The sequence below is a fragment of the Penicillium diatomitis genome, assembly GCF_028827545.1.
Source record: "Penicillium diatomitis strain IBT 30728 chromosome Unknown utg000009l_segment0_segment0, whole genome shotgun sequence".
NCBI lineage: Eukaryota > Fungi > Ascomycota > Eurotiomycetes > Eurotiales > Aspergillaceae > Penicillium > Penicillium diatomitis.
Genome location: NW_026623181.1, coordinates 1597908 through 1615837, shown reverse-complemented (window position 1 = coordinate 1615837; position 17930 = coordinate 1597908). Strand labels below are relative to the sequence as shown.

Genomic DNA, 17930 nt, shown 5'->3' with positions numbered 1-17930 from the left:
AAGTGGCGAAGAAGTCATCAATTAGCTTGAGCCTTACATTTCACTTTTCAGGCAACTCCAGTACAGGGAATCTTCTAGAGCCCTTAGATTAGCAGAAGCCTGCAGCTGATCTTGGGTTATGGAGAGCCCAGCTTCTCTTCCGACGTCTGACTCGGCTGAGAAAGCGAGTCCACGTCGACAGGCAAAGTACCCTAGACACTGGGTGCTTGCCTGAACAAATGATTTCCAGGCAGCCAATATGCGCATGTTATACATCAGATACACGCCTGAAAGGAATGCGCACTGCACCGAAATAAGTGTGTTCTCACAGAAAGGAGAACCCATGTGTTGTTGCGCCCCTTGAAAGTAAAGATCCGCCGTCCGGAACTCTGTCGCGTCACGAGCCACTGTTACTTCCCCTGGAGAAGTATGATCTGTAAGCGAGGTGGAGATACTGCTGATAGCCAGGACAAGGAGCTTGGAAATATGTGCTGTCAGAATGAGTCCATCAGGTGGATTTGCTATACACTCACAAGCCGGCAGAACCTCCCTCCATGTCTATACGAGGAATCTATGAGATCCTCTGCATCGCGTCTCAGCTCAACCGGGTCAATTATTGGGTTTTTGACATTGTTGTTGACCAGGAAATTCTCGACCAAGGGGGAAACAGCCTGTCTGTTTACACCCGGGAAATCATCCCCGAGACCAGCGGCTGCTATATGACAAGATACCTGTCTCAAGAGCTCGACCAAGGTTAGATCAGGAGACATCCCCAATTGATGAAGAGCTTCACTGCAAATCGGCCATCGAAGCATGGCTTCGATACCCAGTTCCTCCGTTGCACGAAACAAAACATCAGGACCGGGAGGTATATCAAGCAGTGACTGAATGCTTGCTGCATAAGCCTTAGAGCCATATCCTGGTGAAGTCGGATTTGATGTGGTAACAAGCTGAGGCAGACTTGGATCGTGAGCTGACCGGGTCGATATGTGGTCGAATAGTCCAAATGATGCGGCATCTTGTGCAGATCTTGGGGTTGAGTGCACGTCTGCACCCAAGCTACCAGCCTGATCAGAACCGAGACTCTTCAAAATCTGGCGTGCACAACACTCATGTCTCTGATCCACGACTGCCCGCTCCAGGCTGTCCAATCGCTTCAAAATCTCCAGACTAGCTTGATCGAACCTAATCGAAGATCAGCACGGACAATTGATAGCAAATCCCAGAGCGTCGAGAAGGCCAAGTTCTTGTTAATGGAAAGAATAGAAGATGTCCCTACCTCTGGGGAGTGGGCTGGGTATAGCTGCACTCCCCGCCGGTCTTTGTGCAGAACCCGCAAATGGGCCATACATTATCGCATTTAGTTTTTCGAACACGGCAGACAAGACAGGCATTGCCTGCCTTGGTGCGTTGATATGAGCCGGCAGCTCGAGCAGAAAGAATGCCCCCAGACAGCTTGCGTTTCCGAGGCGCGCGAGGCTCATCCATGTTTTGGAAAGCGAGCAGAAGTAGCTTCAGCAATTGTGACCTGGAGCTTTTTTTGGGATATTGCGGGGAAAGTATCAAGGTGGAGAAAATGCGGGCCTGCAAACCAATCGGCGTAGAATGACTGGAGCAAACCACCAATGACCCCACACTTCGAAAGAGGTAGGGCTCAGCCGATCGCCTCGAGGGTGCTCTATAGGACCTCAGCAGGTGGCCTGTGTTGAATTAATTGTTCTTGGAATGTAGGTTATAGGTATTTGTTCTGAATACTTTGTATGGGGCTTCAAGATGTCTTGGTAAGCTTACTTTCTGAATATCAGGACTCAGAACAGCGCATCGTAGGTAAGCTGACGTGACTGTCATTCTGTTCCAGAGAGTTCCAGAGCCAAAATGGCCTACTTTTGCGATCGGGGAATTTCCCCGTAAGAGCTACCTACTGATAATCGTCAATTGGGAATGCTATGCATTAATGCTTGAGCTCACTTCTCCGCTCGTATTGATCCTATTGCACTCATTCCTTGCTCTGTTCCATCGCTCACGCATTCTCCGCGACACCAATGATCGTCGACTTGAATTTTCTGGCAGGCACCTTACGTTTGAACAAAATGTCACTCTCCCGATAGGTCCGGTTTTTCAACTCAGGGAGACCAAAGTAGGCACCAATCCAGCAAACTAAAGCCGTACCAGCCCACACATAACCGCATTTGCCCGCGAGGTTCCATCCAGTGGTATTGAGCATCTGCGATGCCAAATAGATCATTGGAATCTCAGCGACGTAGTAGGCAGCACGATCAACACCGGTGCTCAGGGCACGAAGACGAACCGACGAAGTTTCGGAAATGACAGTGTATGAGATGGGCCCCAAAGTGCCAGCAAACACGAAGGTGATCAGAATACCGAGACAAGCCTGAGCATAGTTAGTTGCGCTGTTCTGTTTAATTGAGGCGCAGATTCCAAGGACGATCAGCAACGTGATATTGGTAGCTGTGCCCCAAGGATAGATGGTTCGACGACCGAACCAGGACGAGAGGAACCAGGAGCAAATATTGGCGATAAGTCCCAAGCATGAATTGATCAAGTTTAGCTCAAAAGCTCGATTTGACGAGATGCCAGCCTCTGAAGACAGATATTAGAATACGCGACTCAGATATTCAAGCGTAGTGAATGACTTACGTTCAAAGAAAAAGACAGCCTGATTGGCGATCAAATTTCCAGCAAAATTCTGCGACGCATACATCAAGCAGATAATCGCCGTCCGTCGTAGCTCAACACCCCTGAACATCTCGATGAATCTCGCATTGCCGCCCATTTGGTCCTCAATTTCGACTGTACGCTGCACCATCGCATATGTCTGTTGCGCCTTGTCCCTGGGTCCGGGACCTAGGCGCTTGATCGAGCGAAGAGCTCCCTCTTTGCGTCCATGACGGATAAGCCCCCAGGGAGACTCGGGGGCGAGGAACACAAGAATCAAGAGAGGAGTCTGAGCAAGTTAGACACAGAACATCCACAGCCAGAGCGTGTAACTTACAGGGAAGATCCATTGCAAAGCAAGAGGCAAACGCCATGCCCACTCATCGTTCCGCTGATTGATACCGTACGTGGCAGCCGCGACAATGATACCGCCGATCGACCAACTCATCTGCAAAGTCGCTGTGCATGCACCGCGAAGAGCGAGAGGCACGATCTCACTTGCGTAAGCGGGAGAATTCGCAATGAACAGCCCCCATGGAACTCCCTCCAGCGCTTGGCCCATAGTGAGGACCGTCAGCGAGTCAGCCTAGACCCAAAAAAGTCAGACAAGCTTATCCCGACAGATATGGATATAGCGTGTATCTCACAAAGAAGGAGATGAAAATCGTGGCATTCATCATCAATAATGCCATTATCGTGGTCCAGCGATAGCCCAGACGGTCAGTCACAGGTCCAGCTACTAGAACTCCTACGAAAGCACCACACTGTCCAGCTTGGAACAGCGCACTTTGCCAACGGGTGGGTATGGCGTAGGTATTGGTCGCGGCGTCGACCAAAACACCATACTTTTTTTGGAACGCTCCCAGTGCGACGAAATTGCCGTTCAGAAACATGTCAAAAGACTCCATGACCTATGAGCTGTTAGTATCGAGCTCTCACACAATGTGGTCTGAACCGCGAAGAATGGGAGCCAAATCATACAATAGTAAAGCACATCACAAATGCCCACAAGCAGGCCCATGGATGAGATTTGGCCGCCTCCCAAGCTCCCATCTCATGTTCACGATTCTCCGCATCGACGGCATCGTCGATAAGCACTGGAGTGGTCATGTCTTCAGAGTGAAAGACATCCCTCTTTTCATCATGGCGTGACTCGGGAGAGTTCTGGTCACTGAGCGACATGTTGCTGTATAAAGGACCAATTATCGATTGCGTTAGTTCTGAACATGGCGGAGACGAGGGCAACCCCGAGTTTTTATATGAATCCAAGCTAGCCATCGACAAAGAGTTTATTAAAACATCTAGCTTTCCCCAGATTTACCCCATCTGGAGAAAGCTCGGGGGCGGGGCTGCCGTTTGAGCTTGTTCGAGTGCCATCCCGTTCTGAATGCCAATCATACCACTCTGTCATGGCTGGCAGGCTTGTAAACAGCTTAAGGAACTGCCGAATCTGGTGAATGAGAGGAAGTACCGAGTGCATCAGGTCGCAGAAGTGGAGAAAGTTTCCTTAGCGTCGAAAAAAGGCCATCCGCGTATTGTGGTTCTTCGGTGTCTGCGCCGACGTTCCCCGACAAGCCACTGAGCCGACGTTCCCCGGTGGACTCTTTGGCTTGGTAAGAGGATGTTGACGCTGAACACCATGCTATCTAGCAGATTAGAGTTGCGGCTCCACGGTGTGTTCTGAGATCTAGGTGTGCTGAGAGTAGGCTGTCCTGACACGTACATTGGGTGATTCCAAGGCCTGGACTTATCGCTTAGTGAGATCTGTCTTCCAAACGCACCAAGCGAGACATTCATATGACAGCTCCGTTGAGAATTTCAAGAAACGCATAGCGCGTCTCTCTGTAGGAGCTGAACTACTGATTGTATCCGTTGAAGACATGTGTTTCTTGAAGGCTTGATTCATATTGACTTGTTGAGAGCGTGTGAAGACACGTGCATTCAGTCTCTAATTAATCAAGCTGCTTCCTAATCACGGTATTGAACAATTTGGGTGTAAGATATGGACTAAGAATTGCCTGTCTATTGCTGTATTGGACCTGTCGTAGAATGAACTAAGCAAGATAGCTTCTTCCAGTTTGGCGCGAACGACTTCCCAGTCGACATTGCTACCGCAAGACTGAATCCAATGTACATGCCCTCTCAATGCCTCTTCTGCCTGTTCTGCAGTCTAGTCGCTGTGGGCGCAACATGTTTGTAGTAGTATGCTTGCGCTTCATCAAGGATTGCCTTCACCTTCTCTGCAGGAATCTTTGCTCTGCGATCATATGAGTATAGCCCATTCACTTCTTGTTCTACATCATACCTGCACTAGTGTTAGCACATTGAACTTGATATAGCGCTCAAGTCAAATGGGAGTCGACTCACAATTGGGTGTACACAAGTCCGCAGGAATGGCCCCCGCGCACCACAGCCATGACCAGCTTTTCAAATCTGGCAAGAAGATCCGTCGAGTCACTCGCAGTGGTGTATCCCCAGTCTCGTTCACCTGCCGTCGTGCCGCTCGCGGGGGCAATGTTGACTCCTCCGAACTCAGTGCAAATGACAGGAGCACCGGGTCTGTGCTGCGCGCCTTCGTCGACGAGAATCGATCCATGGAAAATTGGCGGAGTGAACATGTCATGGGCCGCTTTCGGGGCCAAAATACCACCTTCCATTTCGGCACATGTTTTGGTGAGTTCGGCTGAGTCGGCGTAGTCGTGGTACGTGGTGAGATCGGTCAACACATGCTCCCAGCCACAATTGTCGTTGACCGGACGACTAGGATCCAAAGTCCTGCGTCTCAAGTTAGTCTACGGCGTTCGTAGTCTTCTGATCACAAAGACTGTTTACTGACTTGGTCATATAATATAGGGAGCGAATGTGATTACGCTGCTCGATGTTATCATTCAGTGAGGTGTAGCCCCAGCTTTCGTTGACCGGGGTCCAGGTCACAATGCATGGGTGATTGATGTCTCTTTTGACAGCAGCCGTCCACTCATTGTTGAACCGTTCCACGTCGTCCGCGAACTCGTAAGCATTCGCCATTTCTCCCCACACCAAATAACCCAGTCTATCCGCCCAATAGAGGAAGGCCGGATCTTCCACTTTTTGATGTTTCCGGCAGCCGTTGAAACCCATGGCCATCGACAACTCAATGTCAAGCTTGTGGGACTCTGGGCTGGGAGGTGTCATCCCAGTTTCGGGCCAATAACCCTGGTCGAGAACAAGTGCCTGGAAGAACGGCTTTCCATTGAGTTGGAATGTGCCGTTTCCTGCGGTCCAAGAGATGCTCCGCATTCCCGTCGAGGTGCAAACTTCGTCGATCAGCTGGTCGTTACTGTACAGACGCAACGTCAAATCGTACAAGACTGGGTGCTCGGGCTCCCACAAGGCGAGATCATCGCGCCAGCAGCCGTCGAAACCAGGCAATGCCCTCGATTGCAGTAGGCCGGGAGCCTTCATATCCAAGTCCAGTTGCACGAAGTTTCTATCGACCGGAACGTCCCTCACGGCTCGGCTGACAAGTTTTCCTGCAAGAGAGGCCTCGATCTCAACACGGTATTTGGTCGTGGCCCTTCCTTTGTCGACAATTGCAACCCGCGCATGGAGCCGGCCGTTTGCAATATCATCTGAGCGAAGGACAGTGCCGTAGCTACCACAGCCCAGCCGCGTTGCCGGCACACTCTCCATCCACACAGACAGCCAAATGCCGCTGGTGGGAGTGTAGTAAATCGACTCCGAGACAGATCCCCAATATTGTTTGCCGCGTGGCTGGGTCAGGTCGGTTGGCGAGTCCCGAGCACGAATTGTCAAGCGAGCTTCCGTATTGCCGACCATCACATCAGAGATGTCAAGGTCAAAGGGGACATGGCCACCTTGATGACCACCAACCAGTTTTCCATCCACCCATACACTGCACTCGTAGTCGACTGCTCCAAAGCGCAGAATGAGGCGGTTGCTTTGTTCGTCTGATGTTCGGATATCGCTGATCACGCGCTCGTACCAGAGGACCTCGTGGGCTTCATGGAGGCCAATCCCTGACGCGGGAAACTGGAAGGCATAGGGAACTTGAATTTGGCGTTTTCCGTGCCCTTCATTTTGAGCCGGAAGTCCCTTTTGCTGCCATCGTTCAGACAACCCGCTATCGGAATCGTCAAATATGAAGTCCCATGCGTCATCCAACGAGGCCCAGTTGAGGTTTCTTCGCTGGAAGTCGGGGCGTGGGTAGGCCACAGTTTTGATTGCAGGGGAGACGGCCATGATCAACAGACAGAGTGAATGAGGTTTTGCTCGAACCAAGAAAGTTCACTTGACTTGGGCATTATTTATGAGGGACGACATGAAAATATTTGTGCCGCAAAGTGATTGCCAGTAACTTACCCAATTGACTACTACTAGTTATCTGGAGCCAGACTTTGTTGAGCAATCGTCGTAAGACCTTCTCCACTTGAGTGGCCCTTGCTGATCTCTCCATTTGGCTCTTGTCTGTCATCTCGTCGCGGAACGTCGGACAGCAGCACCTGTGGAGAAAGCGAGAAGCAAAAACGCGGGGAACGTAGGGGTGGTCTTTATCCGATCTGTTACCGAAGATACCCCGCGAGCACTGCAAGTGCCAGACCGCCTGAAGTAGCACACTCTTTTGGGAGGTCCAAGCATTGCCAACTGATGATCATAAGTGAATTCCTCCATGAATGGGCGTCCAGTGTGGTGCGTGGAGTGCACGTACGTCTAGCTCGTGCTGACTTGGTGGATGGGCCGTCTACTCCGAAGGTAGTCGAGGCATTCAATTGTCTCGCTCTGGGCAACTGGCCTAGTTCTTGAATTCGTTCGACCTCTCTGTGACGATCGAATTGCTGCGAAATGAGACCGATACTCCCCGATCAATGCCAGTCAAATATTGACTTTCAGGTCGTCATGGGGCCATATTGACAACACGGTGCTTGAAGAGATGAGTGTATCCCTTCATGTCCTCGACATGTGTGTTGCCAGCCAATCTTGTGTACGGCTCGTCTCCATTGGGTCAACACTTGAGTCGATCTCATGGCATCTATATCGTGTCGCATGTTAGGCAAAGGCCTATTCAGTTGCAGATGTGGAATCCCAAAGCTTGTTTCATGCATGTCAATCCATCTTCAGGCATACCCCAACGCTGTGACATAAATACCAACCACTATCCACAGCTTCTGTTGATTCCAATTTCACAGGACAGTCCACCAACACTCACGTAACTGTCTATGCAATTAACCCCATATTATCGTCATACTATTCATCTGATCTTGAATTTATCTACTCTTGCTGCTCACCGCCTACCTTTGATTTCCCAAGATGTTCTGTAAACCTTTCTGGACCTCGATTCTTCTCTTTGCTTGCAACTGGGTACACACCCAGGCAGAGCCGATCCGAGTCTTGGACGTCGACTTCCCCGATCCCTGTTTGATACAAGCCGATGACCAATACTGCGCCTTTGCTACAAATGGAAATGGTGTCAATATCCAAGTTGCCTCCTCTGCCGATTTTATCTCGTGGCAGTTGCTTGCGGGACATGACGCTCTCCCTGGACCGTTTCCTTCATGGGTGGGCTCGTCCCCAGCAGTCTGGGCCCCCGATGTGATTCAACGAGTGAGTAATGACCGGTTCTCTCTTGCATGATGAACAGCACAACCGGATCTCTAATCCTGCTGCTTTAGGGGGATGGAAAATTTGTGATGTACTTTGCTGCCACGGCCGCAGCAGACACAAGCAAACACTGTGTCGGCGTGGCGATATCAGCCAGTGTGACTGGGCCTTACATCCCCGAAAGCCAGCCATTAGCATGTCCGCTCCAACAAGGCGGTGCCATTGACCCAGACGGCTTCTACGACCAGGGTACTTTTCACGTCGTCTACAAAAGTGACGGGAACAGCCTAGATGGAGACGGTACACTTCATCCTACGCCGCTTATGCTTCAAGCACTGGAATCCGATGCGATAACTCCCATAGGCTCACCAATCCAGCTTTTGGATCGCAGCAATACAGACGGGCCCTTGATTGAAGCACCTAGCTTGGCAAAGCATAGTGGTATATACTACCTGACTTTCTCGTCGAACATGTACGATACCACGTTATATGATGTCAGTTATGCTGTGGCATCCAATCTCGCAGGCCCGTATACCAAGGTCCAGGCCCCAAATGCCCCCTTGCTGGTCTCTGGCAATGGCAGTGATGTTGGACCCTTGTCTGGACCCGGGGGGTCTGATTTCTCAGTCGATGGTACGAAGATCGTCTTCCATGCTTTTGAGAACGGACAGAACATCGACAATGGACGGGCAATGTATGTCTCTCGGGCCCAGCTTTCCCAGGGAGTCATTCATCTTGCGCGAGAGACGTATACGGGAAGACACTCGTATTCTAAGCTCTGAGATCTGGGGAAGAGACACCTGCGCAGGAAGGCCCGACATCTTGTAAAATGCAATATGAACTGCCTACGGAACATGGCAGCTCAGGCATACTTGAGGCCAGCATTGTTCAAGGAAGGGGTGTTTACATCTGCATAAGATGCGAAAAACAAAGCGCGCGGCTCTCATTTGGGCAGGAAAAGGCGAACGATTGATGGAAATCATGTACATATCCTGAACTCTTGAGGAGTGGTATCAAGTTCAAGTCCCCACGAATTTGCGCACGGAGCCATCCCGAGTCTGTCTGATTCACGCTCTTCATCCTTATGCACAAGGTTTTGCAACAGTCGAGAATCGCATCAGGGGCTTACTGTGTTTCCGGTACATTCCGTTGGCAAACCAGACGGTTGGCTTACTATTCCAAAGGACAAGCCGGGGATGGATGGCCGCCGGAGCGAGGCAATCCGCTTGTTGTATGCGAAAATTAAATAATACATAGGCACTATGGTCTATTCAGTACCAAGTGCTGGCTTTAAAAAAGACGAGACTCATTCAAATAGCACATTCCTCTAGCAGAATTGCATCAGTGTTGTCAGCATGTCCTTGAAGTCTTTCTGCGCCTGGTCCTCATCTTCCAATCCTTGCAATTGGTCTGCGAAAGTCAGTAATCCGGGCTCATAGGGCAGCACTGTACCAGAAGAAATTACCTTGCAAAGTGTTTCGAATGAGGGATAAGTCTTCGTCTCGATCTGCAAGAAGGCCAACGATTTTCTTATGCGCTCCATCATCTTCGGCAATAAGCCATGCGAGGATAACATCAATTGTCTTTCAACATAATGTGGTTAGTCGTGATCAGTTAAGATACTAGGTGTGAGTATGGATTGATAGAGCTTACTTGTAATGAGAACAAACCAGCATCGAGGCGACGCGACAGCCATTCGCCTGTCATGAACTCTAGATCGTCTTCCGAGAGTCCTTTTCGCTCCTTTTCAATGGCTTGCTCAACTGGAGACAGTCGGGCGGCATATTCCGTTCGTAGCTTGACCAATTTCTCAATTTTCTCGTAATCCTTTTCCATGAATTTGGCCAAAGCCCGAATCCGGGGCGGAGATCCTCCAGGAAGAAGGCGAAGCAAGGAAGCGAAGATCCCAAGCAAATGTTCGATACTTTGGCCCTCTTGCTGTGTGATATTAGCCATATTGGTTCCAGTCAAAACATCGACACACCACTGACCTTCTTCATGAACATGCCGAAGATCGTTCTCAATCCAGCAATCTCGACAAATCGTTCACAGGCCTGAGTACCGCCAGCTCCACCGAGAGCATGATCGAGAAGTTTCAGAGCTCTCGACTTGCTGAATTTGCTCTCACGCAGCATGATTTGAGCAAGCTCGATTCCTTCAGCCTCAATGAACTTCACCTTTCCTAAGTCTTCATCGACGAGACAAGCTAATGAATCGAATAGGTTCTCAACATACTCCTCTTCTTCTGAGTCTTTCACCGGGTCTCTCTTGCGGTATTGACTCAACAGCTGTAGGAGCGCATCGATGCCCTCAAGACCAATAAACTTTTCCCTGTTCTTGGGTGAAGATTGCAAAAGAATGGCCAGAATTTCTGCAGCATACTGCTTGTTTTGGGAGACTGGACTCTCCTTTCTTTGGATGCGTGATAGAATCCAAGACATTACAACTGAGTCTTGTCCAATTTTCTCTGACAACGCAGATTGGGACGACAAATTCTCCAAGACATCTGATGACAGGTTAATCTCTGATTGCTTCTTGGAACAGAGCGAGAACGGACACCTCTACTTACTGAGAACGTAATAAACACCTGCTCTGTCAGTCTCAGCATTCTCGTCAAGGCGCGAGAGATTCTGAGTAAGTAGCTCGATAAGGTCGGCATCCATCTGATTGCTTTAGCATACTGCTTGAGAAACCAAGCACCAAAGTTTCATGAACTTACCATAGCATTGACCAGGGTGTCCCACTGCTCCTGCTCAGCCTCCACGTCCTCATCCGTGAGTTCACTGATGATCTGAATCGTATCAATGGCAATATCAGCATTCTCATGGGAGAGCAGTGACACCAATGACCCGACGCATCCCATCTTCGAGAATTCTTGATAAAGATCAGAATGCTCAGAGAGAATTGACAGGCCTTTGATCTCGGTATCCAAATCGGCTTCAGATGCCATGAATCTGAGAGACTTGTTAGAGATACTCAGTCCCAGTAGTTGGAGTGCGCACATACTTTTGTGGTTCATTCTCAAATTTCGCGCGTAGCTCAGCGTTCTTGGAGATCTTTTTCTCGAAGTTCAAGGCGAACCGACGTACCCAGGCCGCATCGAACTTCTCTGGCTGATTTGGGTAGAGCCTGTTAGCAGCCCGTTTCCACCGAATGCACTGTGACGCAAGCTTACCGCAGCTTCATCTTCGTTCTGATCAATGTATTCCATAGCCTGAGCAGTCTTCTGTTCCATGCCTCCTCCAAAGAATCGACCCTCTTCATCATCAGGTATATCGTCTTCCAAGTCGGGTGGTAATTCAGGCCCAGCTTCGCCGTCGTCCATAACGTCTTCGTCCTCTATCATCGCGCCCTTGCCATTGGATTTCACATCGCCAGTTGACTCGATTTTCGCCGCTTTGTACAGCTCATCTGTACAATCGCATTAGCAGAGCCCCAAGTTGCAGAGTGGGTACGAGCTTACTTGGGTCCTGGACAGGCTCAAATTTTCGCTTGGAGCTTCCTGTTGCCAGGGGTTTCTTGTGGTTGTCAGTCTTTGGGCCAATCCTTTGCGGCCGTCTTCCCAGCCACGCAACACTTACCTTGAATAGCTCGTCAACACTAGTCATTGTTGCAATGCCTCGAATGGATGTGGAGGCCAATCTCGTTAGAATTGCTGATCAATGGATTTTTCTGTAGGGCAGTCTCGTAGCTGCTCGAAGTATGATTGCCGCGGATATCTATTTGTTTGGCAGTTAAGGACCTTGCATGTGAAACCAAGCATGTAGAAGCTGTCGCGCGCGACGAAATGCAGTACAGTCAACAGCAGGTGCCAATGCCGCAGTGATGCGGAAGAGGCGCACCTTGATTGGTATCGATAGAGCCGAAGTTACCGCCTTCTTCAGTTCGAAGTATGCGATGAATAGCGCGGAGATTGACATACAAGCACTTCACTCATGACCTACATGTATTAAGGTTGTCCGAAAACATATAATTGAGCTGTGCATTTGAAGACTACCTTATTAGAGCTGGACACCCTCTACACTCGGTGTCATAATAAAGCAACTGAACGATGGCATACAAGCGCATGCATTACGTACTTGCGCTCTTCGAGCCTGTACTGGGCAAAACTAGGCGGTCAAGACAGACTGCGCCCGGAGAGCGGCCTGAGTTCCCTGCCATGCGCGAATCGGCCCGGCCGCCGCAGAATTCTTGAATCCTCTCAATTCACTGCTCTCTTTATATTTGATCGCTTTCTTCCATTCATCTTCATCACCCTTTCATCAACACAGACATTCGCCATGGCTCCCAAGCGTGTTGCTGTTTCATCTTCCTCCCGTCCTCAGAAGAGCTTCCTGAGCACGGTTTACGACGAGGCCACCAACCCTGAGAACGCGACCATTGTCCGCAGCCTCCTGGTCTTCGGTGTAAGTAATTCTCCATATCCATGGCGATCACAGTGGATTAAAGCTAATGGTGAGATATACAGGCCGGTGTCGCGTTCCTCCACAGCAGCCTCGGCGAGCTTCTGCTCCCGCCGTGAGTCCCATCGTGTACAACCAGCGAGCCGACAGATGAACATTGACTGACAAGCTCCTAGCATGTAATTTCACCTACATCGGAATCGCGACTGGCTAGCCTCGACCGTTATTCACAAAGCCTGGTGAATCATAGGCTTCGAATGATATGACCACGATGACTCGAAGTCTTTTTTTGTATAATAGTTCGTTGAATTGGGCGCATGTTAGGGGCGACCTTACTCTCCTCGGTGTTTTTTCCATGCATGCACAGGCCGAAATTTGGGATTTATATTGATTGGCAAATGGCGATTCGCGCTTCGACTCTCCCCACGTGCTCCCGGACATAACTCACAAGACGAGGTTGGAAGCAATGCAATCCTGAAACATCCAAGTATTGCCTCGGTTGATCGAAATTGATCCGCCTCACAAACGTCAAGGTTTATTGCTATACTTCAACTCGTAGTGGTCTACGTTTCGCCTGACATGTTTGAAGCTCTCCAAAGCCCTCAGCCTTGGACGAGACCAATGACGGTTGGTGGGAAAAAAATGTGATACCAGAGCCAAAGAGCGATAATCGCTGGCAATCTTCCTAATGAAATGGAGTGGCAGGGGTTCAACTTAGATGTGTCCTTGAACGCAAACAATCGTCTTTTTCGGCAGCTGAGGCACATTGCCGCGCGTTTCATAAAATGCTATAGAGCAAGATTCTTCAATCGGCAAACGAACCCAAAGATCAACAAGAGACTATTCCAACGCCTCCTCCATTCCATACGCCTTTGGGTATATAAAAGTGTTTCATCATAGAATTCGTACAAGAGACGGACCTAAAAATCAAAGAGATCAAGATCGTCGAGAACACCTTACTTCCCGAGCGTCTTTCGACACTCATCACAAAACCAAGCCCCGACCGGCTCCCGGGTAAGCCCAACACATTTCCAGTGGAACCATTCGTAAGGACAGCCGTCGTGATCACAGGCGACCATGTCCCCATGGCTGACTGTACGGCAAGTGCAGTACACCTTGGTATCTTCAGCGCCCTCCTCGTCATCATCGTCGTCATCAACATCCTCATCGCCATCAGCACCATCGCTTTTGTCGGATTCCGACACATCAGCACTACTGAGCATAGAGTCGTCGTCGTCTGCACCGTCGCCTGTTGGTGATTTCTTCGACGCCTTGATACGACCGCTGGCACTGGATGATCGCTTGGTGTGCTTGCTAGACGACGAGGCTTTGAGCTTCTTGCTTTGCTGGTGAGGGGCAATTTTCTTTGTGAGGGCTTTCTTGATGCCAGTTGCGCCACGTGGCCCAACACTACCAGCGCGGCTGCCAGCAGGCGTGCCTGCCTTGGGTGTTCCAGGTCCTATTGACGACTGACGCAAGTTGGACGATGCAGCGGGAAGAGTACCGAGGGATGCATTAAGTCGCCGACGTTTAGTGTCGATTGCACCCGCAGAAGACTCTCGCTGACGTTGGTGAAGATGGATCGCTGCCGATGCAGCAGGAGTGGCCGGTGCTGAGCTTCGAGCGCCACCTTGAGCAGCGATGGTAGAGGGGCCTGATACACGTGGAGTGGCCTGGCTCAGGCGTTGAGCGGCAGCCAGTATGGGATTGACATTTCCAGAGGTTTGATTCAAAGGTGTAGCATAGGAGGAGGATTCAGAAGGAGTAGCGTCGGGAAAAAATACTCGTGGAGGGTCGCGGTAATTGTTTTTGTTGTCGAACAATGAGGGAAGTGGTGGATCATTGGAAAGAACGCCGTCATTCACGAGTTCGCGTAGGCGCATGTCTAGTCTTTTGATCTGACGGTCCAAGAGGACACATGCCTTGTCGCTCAGCTGAATCTTTTCTTCCTGAAGCTGCTGGCTCCGATCAAAACTTTCGAGCACAGCCTTTGTGTACTGCTCTTCCTTGGGATTAGGTGCCAGACTGCCATTCAGTTTGATGAACTTTTGAAGACTTCCATCCTTGGAGTTGATCGTGACGCGAGACTCTTGCATGATCTTGTCTTTGGCTTGTATCTCTTCCATCAGATGATTGATCTCGAGGGGCAAGTTCGCCGAATCGTGAACGAACTGCTCGAGGACTGTAGCACAGTCCTCAGCACCGTGAGCCATGGCTGGCGTAGGAGAGTTCTTTCTCTTCCGTGTAGAGCCGACTGTCGATGCGATTGTTGTTCCTTTCCTCGGTCGGCCACGACCCCGACGTGGTGACAGTACTTCAGATTCAGACTTCGGGGCCTTTGGCCCTTTGATGATTAATCGCAGCCGCGTTCCGGATCGGCCGTCATTGTCTAGGCATCTCCCTGCGCCTGGAGATGACTGGGCAGATGGCGACTCCGCCCGAGCCGGGCGGCCAGTATTCGCTGAGTCAGCCTCCCCTGGCTGGACCCGATCACATGGTAGAGCCGCAGGCTTGGCGTCCATGCCATAGATTCAAGGTTGCTCTACTGGATGTATGATAGTTGGTGCTATCAGCTGTAATTCACACAGCTTCACCTAGGGGTTGCAGCACGTAGCTCAAGAGAAGAGAATCTGGAATGTGAGGTGAGAAGGAAGTGTTCAGGAAGTATTCCAGACACGGACGTCTATCATGCAACTCTGATGTACAGGCGGACAAACAGAGTGCTATTTATTGCTCGAAGCCGCTTCAAAGGTACACACAAGTATCGGGTCATTCCGCCATGTTCTAGCTCACTGGTACTTGAACCATTACCTGCTGCATATATTCATGATTATGAATGGAAAAATCTATATGCATCTGAACCATTGATCGATTTAGGTGTATATGGCGCGCCGACGTGGGACATCGTCATCTTTACTGGATAGCCGAACTGTACAGACGCATTCATGCACTGTCCCATTACCCATTGGCGCATGGGAGACATACAACAACTTTCAGGAGATTTTCTCAGCTATTATGCTGAACGCTCCCTTAATGACACTCTATCTTCTCACAAGGTGCTCCCATTCATGGTTCAAAGTTATCATCTGAACGCATCATCTTTATGCAAACAGAACAAACATCCTTGATATCGGGATTTTCCCCGCGCCAAATTATTGCTATCGCGTAGCTTGCAGCTTTGAGTCAGAACTTCGCAACCTTTTAAATTCCCTTTGCCCCCTATCGCGGGGAACTTTCGTCACATCGATACATCATCTCAATCCGAAATCACCTTGTCTCTCGGTACCCGTCATTCGTCTAAATTGTTCACGCGGAGTTTCAGAACGCTATCAGAATGGGCCACAATGCAACCCCACCTCTGCCGGAAGGCATTTTCTCACTTCTGGACACAGATTTGTATAAATTGACGATGCAATGTGCAATCTTGAAATACTTCCCAGACGTCCGTGAGTTGCCATACTTCTGTGAGAGAGACCTTCAGTTCTGACCTCTCTCCAGACGTAACGTATGCCTTCACGAATCGAACACCGCATATGAAATTGCGCCGTGCCGCTTATAAATGGCTCCTAGAGCAGATGGAGAGTGAGTGCTAGGCTCTTCGGTGTTGGAGCAGCCACGTTCGATATGATCGACATACGATCTAACGATTACTCTAGAACTTGCGAATATCCGTGTGACGCCGGAAGAGCGAGCATGGCTCAAGCAGAAGTGCCCATATCTCAATGATACCTACCTTACATTCCTGGACACTTTCAAGCTCAACCCTGAAGAGCAGATTGAGATCAAATTCACCCCGACTCAGGATACTGGCAGCGAAGAGGATGAAGGTGACATTGAATACACCATCAAAGGCCTCTGGGTAGATACAATCTTGTACGAGATCCCACTACTTGCTCTCACGAGCCAGGCGTACTTCATGTTCAGCGACAAAGATTGGGACTACAACAACCAAGAGGAGAAGGCCTTCAGGAAAGGGTGTGAACTTTTGGAGAATGGATGCGTGTTCTCCGAGTTCGGCTCTCGTCGGCGGAGAGATTATCACACTCAAGACCTCGTGATGACGGGTCTCTGTCGGGCTGCGGAGGAAGGAAAGCGACGAGGATGGAAGGGTGTGTTCACGGGTTCAAGCAATGTGCATTTTGCGATGAAGTACAACGTCAACGCGGTTGGTACTGTGGCTCACGAGTGGTACATGACCATTGCCGCGATCACAGACGACTACGAGAACGCCAACGAACTTGGTCTGCGTTATTGGCTCGGCTGCTTTGGAGAAGGGGTAAGTTCCCACCGATCAGGGTCTGCTGTCTTAGCGAGATGATGGTTCCCTATTAACACTCCCACTTGACAGGTTCTTGGTGTTGCGCTTACCGACACGTTTGGCACACCGGCTTTCCTCGATGCCTTCCGCAGACCTATCCTTGAACCTACTGTGGACAGTGATGCTTCCGCGAAGCCGCCTGTCACATCCGATGTCCACACGGACAAATCCCACTCCAAGAAGACATATGCCCGAGTTTATGCAGGTGTTCGGCAAGATTCTGGCGACCCATCCTACTTTGTCAAAATGGTTCGCGATTTCTACGATCGTGAGGGCATCACTGAGAAGAAGACGGTTGTCTTCTCGGACTCTTTGAACATCGAGCATTGTCTGGAGTATAAGGCAATTGCTGAAGAAGCCGGCTTCAGTCCTACCTTCGGCGTTGGCACATTCTTCACAAGTAAGTTTTCCTGTGGATGGCTGCATTTAATTGGAAGGATATTCTGACGTGAGCGAAGATGATTTCACCAACAAATCGAATGGCGAGAAGTCCAAGCCCCTCAACATTGTCATTAAGATCGCCACCGCCAACGGCCGGCCTGCCGTCAAGCTGAGCGATAACATGGGTAAAAACACTGGTGACAGGGCCAAGGTTCAGGAGGTGAAGAAGAAGTTGGGCTACACGGAGCAATCGTGGGCTGAGGGTGATGAGAGTAACCGCTGGGATGGGCGATCCTAATGATACTGATTGATATTCATGCATAATTGCGCTGGCGGATGATTCCAACATGTGTTTCTCATGCTAAAAAACAGTTGATTATCCGGCATGGTCTACTCGCATGGTCTCGCGGACGGTGACAGGTGGCGTTCGGAAGGGAATGGATAATATTACCACATAGAGGGTCCCTAGTCTCACATTTGAATCAATCTCTTATCTGGAACATGAATAGGCTAAGATTGTCAAGTCTGATTCTGACCCTTGCTTCCACAGAGAATGAAGGCAGCAGTCACATCAT

At 50.0% G+C, this 17930-nt stretch overlaps 7 protein-coding genes across 7 annotated transcripts; 3 read left to right on the top strand and 4 right to left on the bottom strand.

Annotated features, from left to right (window-relative positions):
• Positions 1–1999: 1999 nt before the first annotated feature.
• N7539_006972 (maltose permease) lies at positions 2000–3837 on the bottom strand (the record flags this gene model as incomplete). Its single annotated transcript, XM_056936573.1, has 5 exons — positions 2000–2580; positions 2638–2944; positions 2993–3241; positions 3303–3566; positions 3637–3837. 5 exons carry the CDS (start codon positions 3835–3837, stop codon positions 2000–2002), a joined length of 1602 nt encoding a protein of 533 aa, XP_056788508.1.
• Positions 3838–4797: 960 nt separating this feature from the next.
• On the bottom strand, positions 4798–6897 carry N7539_006971 (glycoside hydrolase family 2 protein; the record flags this gene model as incomplete). The annotated part of the gene is made up of 3 exons (XM_056936572.1): positions 4798–4960; positions 5023–5430; positions 5492–6897. 3 exons carry the CDS (start codon positions 6895–6897, stop codon positions 4798–4800), a joined length of 1977 nt encoding a protein of 658 aa, XP_056788507.1.
• Positions 6898–7962: 1065 nt separating this feature from the next.
• N7539_006970 (glycoside hydrolase family 43 protein) lies at positions 7963–9035 on the top strand (the record flags this gene model as incomplete). The annotated part of the gene is made up of 2 exons (XM_056936571.1): positions 7963–8256; positions 8325–9035. 2 exons carry the CDS (start codon positions 7963–7965, stop codon positions 9033–9035), a joined length of 1005 nt encoding a protein of 334 aa, XP_056788506.1.
• Positions 9036–9580: 545 nt separating this feature from the next.
• N7539_006969 (beta-catenin-like protein 1) lies at positions 9581–11861 on the bottom strand (the record flags this gene model as incomplete). Its single annotated transcript, XM_056936570.1, has 10 exons — positions 9581–9663; positions 9719–9836; positions 9907–10191; positions 10245–10759; positions 10823–10916; positions 10973–11207; positions 11260–11366; positions 11429–11664; positions 11717–11771; positions 11835–11861. The coding sequence occupies 10 exons, from the start codon at positions 11859–11861 to the stop codon at positions 9581–9583; spliced, it is 1755 nt and encodes a 584-aa protein (XP_056788505.1).
• Positions 11862–12533: 672 nt separating this feature from the next.
• Positions 12534–12775, top strand: N7539_006968 (uncharacterized protein; the record flags this gene model as incomplete). The annotated part of the gene is made up of 2 exons (XM_056936569.1): positions 12534–12659; positions 12722–12775. 2 exons carry the CDS (start codon positions 12534–12536, stop codon positions 12773–12775), a joined length of 180 nt encoding a protein of 59 aa, XP_056788504.1.
• Positions 12776–13612: 837 nt separating this feature from the next.
• On the bottom strand, positions 13613–14869 carry N7539_006967 (putative PHD finger domain protein; the record flags this gene model as incomplete). The annotated part of the gene is made up of 1 exon (XM_056936568.1): positions 13613–14869. One exon carries the CDS (start codon positions 14867–14869, stop codon positions 13613–13615), a length of 1257 nt encoding a protein of 418 aa, XP_056788503.1.
• Positions 14870–15990: 1121 nt separating this feature from the next.
• Positions 15991–17653, top strand: N7539_006966 (nicotinate phosphoribosyltransferase; the record flags this gene model as incomplete). Its single annotated transcript, XM_056936567.1, has 5 exons — positions 15991–16102; positions 16155–16238; positions 16313–16932; positions 17005–17374; positions 17433–17653. The coding sequence occupies 5 exons, from the start codon at positions 15991–15993 to the stop codon at positions 17651–17653; spliced, it is 1407 nt and encodes a 468-aa protein (XP_056788502.1).
• Positions 17654–17930: the final 277 nt, after the last annotated feature.